Here is an 8444-nt window from a genome sequence, read left to right as displayed (position 1 = left end):
CGCGGTTGATCTTTGTTACGTAACACTACCCTGAAATAAAACGCGAACAAAATCAAACAAAACAATCCTAATAAACGAACGCGATATTTTCATTTCGTAATGCTAAAGCAATACGCGATTTGTTCAATTGACACTGGATGATGAGTTCCCACGTTGGGGTACACGACCCAAACAAACAAACTACTACAACTACAGGCGAATACAGTTACAAAATAGTAATAGCAATGACTCCCCATCTTCGAATCCGAAGATGGAGAGCCATTCGTTGCAGCACTTTCTTGTGACAATTTGTCAGGGCCTTTCTTCTTTCTTCGGACGCATTGTCCCATCTGAAACTTATAGCTAGGGTCGAGGTTCAGTGCAATACGTGGACGTTCAACCCGGTGAACCACACGTCTAGAACCTCGAGGGAACGAACGTTTCGAACAACCCTACTGATCACGACCGCGACCGCGAAGCAACGACTCAGAGAGTCGAGACCTGAAGAATCGAGAGCAGATTCCGAAACAAACGGACAGAAGTTCCGTTTGGATCGTGATCGCAACGACTCCTCAAATCCACCTACAGGTGCAGACCCATCACGTACGCGCGCGACCTACCCGACTAAAGTGACGAGATCTGCCCTGGACCCTACCTACTGGGATTTAACATACACACCACAAGTTGTTACCTACCTACCTAACCCTATATTTAAAAATGGCAAAACAATCACACCAACACACACGCTCAACGATCCTCAATCAAGGCTCTCGGGCGCGACCTAAACTAGGGAGATGTCCCGGGACACCTCCGACACCCGAGGATACCATACACAACATTCACACTCTAAAGGTACGTACCAGTTCCTGAAATCGACTGACAAAGGCTAGCGACCATTGCGTATATGTATGATGTATATATCAATATTTATTTGCAAAGCTTGGATGTAATATAATCGTTGATAATTATATGCGTTAGATCAATCATATAGTTCATCGTCGATATACTAGTTTTATTCTTTCATAAATTTATCATTGATTTAGGATAAAGATTAATATTGAAGCTGGAATGCATAGTAATAAAAATATAATGGAACGAAACACCATTTCATTTATAGATTATAATGAATGTATGAATCAATCATACAGTTCATTTTCAATTAATTATCGCGAATGTTCCACTTTCATGAATTTATCATTGATTTATGATAATGTTTAATATCGAAGCTACAATGAATAGTAATAGAAGTATTTAGGTACAAACAACCATTTCGTTTATGGATTATAACGAATGTTTAAACCGACGCAATTCCACATCCTAACTACATACATACACACACGCGCGCGCGCGCGCGTGAAATGTACGTCGGTGCACAATTCGCTAGCCAGAGTCAGTCGCCACACATATTATTATTATAAATTTTATAAACTAAGTCATCGTGTCCATTGCCTTCGCTCATCCAAGTAGCACCTGGGCACGTAAATGAGATCAGACAATGAACACGGAAGGGTTAAACCTGAAAATCCTCACTAAAAAGAATAATTAGTAAATCTAAACGGTCTAGTATCGTTTCTTACTTTGTTATTTTATTTTCAGTATAAATGACTCGAATTTTAATTTATATAAAATTTCAAAAAGAAAACTGAGCATACACTAAAACTGAACAATTTGATTATTAAAGAAATGACTTTAATAAAAATTGAGTTATTTGTGAAAAAAGTGTTATAAATAAGTTTTTGCGATACTATAATTTATATTGAAAATTTAATATTCATATTGACAGTTACGTGCTCCGTCCAGTATATGTAAGTACTATGTATATAGAAATTTTCGTTAAAATAAATATTTGTTGACTAAGGTGATTCCTACTAACGTGATTCCCTTGTAAAAGTATATTTTTTAATTATGAAAGGATGCAAATCATATTACTTTAACGCAGGAATCGATCTATCGCGAAGCATCCTTCTTGTACATACACGGAAAACTTTAAAGCAAAGAGTATATACTTAAAGTATCGTTCAGATATTTAAATAAATATTTTCAAAAACATAGTAGAAGATAAAATCATTTAATTGTATATACACTCACATACATATTATATTAATTATATAATGTATATTGAATAATACAGTATACATTAAATTTTAATTCAATATTATCATTTTTATGTATTGATTTGATTGATATTGTAAAATAAAAACTAATATATCTTCGATTATAATGGTTCGTATCAAGAAATATTTATTATGTTATTAATAGAAAACCCGAAGTACAAGAAGGTCCTAGCTTAAACAAATAAATAAAACAAGAAATGTTACTATTCACGAGTATGCTATATGCAATGCATACCCGCGGTCACTGTATTTGCCAAGTACCATGTATACAACCAGTCACCCATGTCGATTTGGACCTTTCGTCCTACGACCTACGACATGAATGGGTCTGGAAGAACAAAAAAGCATGCGACTCACCAACCGTTGTCTTCATACAGGACATCGTAGTGGCTCTGCTGTCGCTGATCATCGTAGTGGCTCTGCATTATCCATGTAGAACTTCGGAGATGCTCTGCTTTCCTTATGTTGAACTTCAAAGTTCATTTGTTTCATGATGTATAGAATCTGCAACAAAAGTTACACGAATTAATAACATGTTTTAAAAGTTACAGCAATTACAATATTAAAACATTAAAAGTGCAAAATCATACATTTTACGTTTGTATAATAAAGATATGTTTGTAACACATTTAAAATACATTATAAAAATATGTAGCTTTATAAATATTTCAAGTTTCTAAAAAGTGTATTGTAATAAAGTAAATGTGCACGAACTCACAAAATTTATTAGTTTATAATGAATGTAAGAAGAAACTCTATCTAAATTTGCAAACTCTTACATTTTATATCTGTACAACAAAGGTATGTAAATTTTGCAAATTTACAATTTTATCTTACATTCATTATAAATTGATCAATTTTATGAGTCGAAGCACTTTTACTATTGTACGCTACATTTTCTAGAAACTGTGAACTTCTATGATGATATACATTTTCATAATTTCTTAATAATTTAGCGAAACAGAGAAAATGAAATCTTAAACATTTTTACAATTTTACTCTATATTCATAATAAACTAATGAAATTTTAATGTACGTTATTTGAATTGCAATTGTAATTAATACAAAAATATTATTTGTATATTATTTGATCATCAAAATGGCCAAAATGTTTAAAATTATTATTTTTCAAAAAATGTAAAAAAACCTGTAAATTTATAATTGTTATCAGGTAATAGCAATTATGTGTAAAAAATGTAGGGGACAATGTAATCGAATTATCGATCAAAGGTTATAGATGTAAGTGTTAATTAAAATTAACGATTATAAAATATAATTGTTAATTTTAATTAACCATAATTAAAATTTTCATAGGAATATTAAAATTGTAATTATTAGTCTTTATTAAACAATTAATAAATTGGTACCTGTAAAGAAATGGAGTAAAAATGTTTACTCCAGCTCTAGCATTAATGCTTTCGTAATTATTAAGCATAAATAATAATGAAATAGAAGGAAAGATAAACAATTTAATCTAATAATGACAATAGTTAAAAACAATATTACCTATTATTCTGCTTTCCCCGGTAAGCTGCACAACTTTTCTGATATGACGTATCCAGTAATTTCGCTCGAAATGTTCAACGTAAAGTAGCCATTTGAACGTGAAATGGCGGTTGGCGATCATCGCGCAGACTCATGGCGTCAGATCCCGAAACATTCAAGAATTCGAATTCGAAATTAATTTATGATAAATATATATTTTTACTGTATCTAAGCACAAATTTATTTGAAAAAAAAAACAAAAAAAGAAACGATAATATTACTGTGGAAGACGTACTCCCATAGTACGAATTGATATTCGAACGAATATCAATTGGTACTTCATGGAGAACGAAAAGGATGAGAGTACGAAATCAATCTAATTTTCTCAAAAACCGATTCAATTAACAAGGAATGGTATTAATATATTAAGGAGATGATAAGGAGCAACGCAAAGTAAAAATAACAACGATTAGATAATGATTGAATTGAATTATGTTTACCTATTAATTGCCGGATCACTGATCGACACGACACGTCTGCTCTGTTCAATTGCCGCCGAACGAAGAATGCCTCGTTCTCGGCGTCGTTCTTCTGCGCATTGGGTTGCGGGTACTCGGCCAATGAAATTCGAGTTTTTAAAAGTTCTAAAGAAACGTTAAACGTGATTTGTTGTCACTTCTCAATATCATTAGCGGGCCTTTTAAATGGAAAGTGAAAAATAGCGATATGTATGATATATATAGATGTATGTGAACCAATCTATATGAACCGATACCTTAACTTTCGAATACTATAAAAAATATATTATAAATAATATCTTGCATATTATAAAACGCAATTATTATTACCCTTGTCTATGTTTATGTAGTATGAATATCCTAATTTTTGAACAATACGACTAATGTTATTACATTTATTATTTGTAAAACAGTAGGGACGAGATTATGAAATTAAAGCATCGGTAAAATATGTAAATCAGAGTTGGGATTCTTAAATATTCATTTTTATATGCAGTCGATGAATCAGGTCGCAGAACATGATCAGTAAAAATAACAAATAAACATATGTCAAGAACTGAGATATTTAATTTGTAAATAATACAAATTATTATATACCTATCACACCAAATCTCAGATTCTTAGACTCTGTAATGCTTTCTGTAATTAAGATTCCGTAAAATTAACTTGAAGCTAATGTGTTCAATGTTATCAAATATAAGATTATAAAATGCACATCAATGCTCATTGTTGAAGTCTATTTTCTCTGTTACACAAAAATGGAATTTTATCAAATACAGGAAGCATTTATTGTGTTAAAATCATTTTGCGATTTTTTGAAGAAAAATCCAAATGTTGACTTGAGCGGTGTTTAGCGGTGTTGCCACGTTTCTCAGGCACGGTACTAGAGTCGGCTGTGGCTCAGTTCATCGAGAGCGATCAGTTTAATTTGCTTAAAACCGACCCTAACACGAACATGAACATGAAAAGTTTCAACTAGAGTTTCGTCTCTGGAAAACTATTCCGTGGTCGAGACCTCTATCAGCCGTTTCGCGTTTGCGTTTGCGCTACGTGCAGTGGATGACATCGATATGTCAATACTTGTCAAGTACGAAATCTTGTAAAAGAAGTGTACGAGATGTCGTAGGACTACACGACGTACTCACAAATGAATCGTAGTTGCGATAGTGGTTAGGTTATGAAAAAGTCGAACAAATACTGGACAGGTGTGGGTAACATTTCAACAGTGTGTTTGTCCGACGTGAAGAGGGACCGCGAGGACCTCGAAGACAGTCTTCCAACGTTTTACATGAAGGAACAAGATATTCCTGAATATTTGGAAGGCTGTGGTTTAACCACCTGTACAGCCGGTGACATGCCTGAGGACGTAGACGTCTTACGGGATAATAAAGAGCAGACGAAAGAGAAAAAATTATCGTCCGCGTCTATAGCTGGTCCCGATACCAAGAAAACGGTAACTGTCAAACATCCCGAATCAAATAAGCCGAAACCAACTACGAAAAAAGGTAAACCGATACAAGCCGATTTAGACGTTTCTAAGGAATTCACGAGATGCAGAGAGGAGTGCGTGAAGCGGTTGGATTTAAGCAAGTCCAGTATTACTAATCTGCCCAGCACGGTACGAGATTTGACGCATTTAGTCGAGTTTTATTTGTACGGTAACAAACTCGTAACGTTACCACCCGAAATAGGATGCCTTGCAAATTTGGTAACGTTGGCTTTGAGCGAAAATTCCCTTACCAGTTTACCGAATACCCTAGAAAATTTGAAATCGTTAAGGGTCCTTGATTTGAGGCATAACAAGTTAAGCGAAATACCTGACGTTGTTTACAAATTGACAAGCCTTACAACTTTGTTCTTACGCTTCAATCGAGTCAGATATGTGAGCGACAATATACGAAATTTGACAAATTTAACCATGTTGAGCTTGAGGGAGAACAAGATCAAAGAACTTCCAGCTGGTATCGGCAAGTTGATTAATTTGATAACATTTGATGTGTCTCATAATCATCTAGAACATTTACCCGAAGAGATTGGAAATTGCATTCAGTTGTCCACGCTTGACTTGCAACACAATGAGCTTCTGGATATTCCTGATACAATTGGAAATTTAGTCTCGTTAACGAGATTAGGACTTAGATATAATAGATTAGCCAATATTCCAAAATCATTGGCAAATTGTAAATTAATGGATGAATTCAGCGTCGAAGGAAACCAAGTATCTCAATTACCGGATGGACTGCTTGCAAGTCTCTCTGACTTGACCACAATCACATTGTCTAGGAATGCGTTTACTGCGTATCCATCGGGGGGACCAGCCCAGTTTACGAATGTTCATTCTATAAATCTCGAACATAATAAGATCGATAAAATACCATATGGTATATTCTCTAGAGCAAAAAATCTAAGAAAATTAAATATGAAAGAAAATCAATTGACTGCTTTACCGTTAGATATCGGTACGTGGATCAATATGGTTGAATTAAATTTGGGTACAAATCAACTTACAAAAATTCCAGACGATATTCATTGCCTTCAAAGTTTAGAAATCTTAATACTCTCTAATAATCTGTTAAAACGTATTCCTGCCAGCATAGCAAATTTACGTAAACTCAGAGTCTTAGATCTTGAAGAAAATAAAATTGAGACTCTACCTAATGAAATTGGTTTTCTAAGAGATTTGCAGAAATTAATTTTGCAATCTAATCAGGTAACTTGTTTACCAAGAGCAATCGGTCATTTAACAAATTTGACGTATTTAAGCGTTGGAGAGAATAATCTAAATTATTTACCTGAAGAAATTGGTACATTAGAAAATTTAGATTCGTTATATGTAAATGATAATGCAAATTTACATAATTTACCATTTGAATTAGCTTTGTGCACAAATCTCAGTATTATGTCAATTGAAAATTGTCCACTTTCTCAAATCCCACCAGAAATAGTTGCAGGAGGTCCTTCCTTAGTAATTCAATTTTTAAAAATGCAAGGACCTTATCGATCCATGTAACAAAACTAGAAAGTTATCTCTAATATGACTTGGATGTCGATTCTTAATATGAGTGATACAGAATAAATGATATTTGATACAAATATTTATTAACTTAAATTCTCACCATAATGATCTCACATCGATGAAAATTATATGAATATTATCAATATATATATAGACATGAAAATGTGCATATATTTGTATTCTCATAAAATGAATAACATGTGTCTGCGATACATTTTCAATATAAAAGAAGAAACATATATATAAATATACAGTAAAATTGGTGCTGAATTGGACATATGCACAATGATTAAACTACAAAGGAACAGAATCATAATAAGATATTTTAGATACAGTAATAACATAAATTATACTGACAGTTTATTAATATAAAAAAAATATATATATGGTTTATGAACTTCATCCATTTTTTTCTTTATATTATGTAATAATATAATGAAATTTAATAATAACTAGTATAATATATTTTAATTTGCATGCAATGCGCTTTGTTACTATTTTGTGTTACAGTATACATTATAATTATCTTATAATTTCAGAAATTAATACCCTGGCATTTAAAAATGTCATAATACTATCATTGAGTTTTACACTTTTTTTATTATACACAGATACCTGAGAATACTATCCTTAGATTATTATTTTGAAAACTCTACTAAGTATAAAGGAGTGAGATAATATTATTCAATTAAAGGAAGCATAAAATTAAGAATCGGCATCGATAAATTACATTTCAGTTATTGCTATTCATTGCCATATAAATAAAATATTTTGCTGACAAAATGAAAACTACATATAATAATAAGTTGATACTGTAATATAGTATAAAGTTTATATGTTATTTGTTACTTTCAAACATGTCATATTGTCAGTTATAAAAGAAATTTTGAATTGTAAAACACTTTAAAAAAAAACCTGCTCTTCCAAGGTATGAAAGATATCTACTTATATAATTTAGTAAACTGTAATGAATGACATATTATTTTTTTATTTCTAAGACTAAGCATAAAGAATTTTATATTTAAGCACTATAAAAATGATAAAAAAATGTGTATCACGAGAAAGGCATATACGATAATAGCACTGTTTTAATCATAATTTTTACTTTTGCATCTGTTACATAAGTTGCAATAATCAATGACAATTATAACATACATTTAAATGTATACTTCTACAAAGCAGTGAAAATTAAATGGCACACGTTCTTTTAAATGTTTATTAAATTGTAATCCTAACAATTAGTGCAATTAAAAGTTTTAATTAAATCATTAATATGCTCTCATCAGATGAAAGAGCTGCCAAACAAGAATACAATTATTTAGTATTAGTTTT

At 31.9% G+C, this 8444-nt stretch overlaps 1 protein-coding gene across 1 annotated transcript; it reads left to right on the top strand.

Annotated features, from left to right (window-relative positions):
* Positions 1-5013: 5013 nt before the first annotated feature.
* On the top strand, positions 5014-7117 carry LOC128889879 (leucine-rich repeat protein soc-2 homolog). The gene has a single exon (XM_054147927.1). It carries the CDS (start codon positions 5274-5276, stop codon positions 7104-7106), a length of 1833 nt encoding a protein of 610 aa, XP_054003902.1. The 5' UTR covers positions 5014-5273; the 3' UTR covers positions 7107-7117.
* Positions 7118-8444: the final 1327 nt, after the last annotated feature.

This window comes from Hylaeus anthracinus, unplaced genomic scaffold (assembly GCF_026225885.1).
Source record: "Hylaeus anthracinus isolate JK02 unplaced genomic scaffold, UHH_iyHylAnth1.0_haploid 11997, whole genome shotgun sequence".
In the NCBI taxonomy this organism is placed as follows: domain Eukaryota; kingdom Metazoa; phylum Arthropoda; class Insecta; order Hymenoptera; family Colletidae; genus Hylaeus; species Hylaeus anthracinus.
Note: the sequence above shows the minus strand (reverse complement) of the source record. Positions and strands in the feature narration are given on the sequence as shown.

What these genes read in the sequence shown, in the direction of transcription:
- LOC128889879 (XM_054147927.1), top strand. Translation starts at nt 5,274, where the DNA reads ATGAAAAAGTCGAACAAATACTGGACAGGTGTGGGTAACATTTCAACA.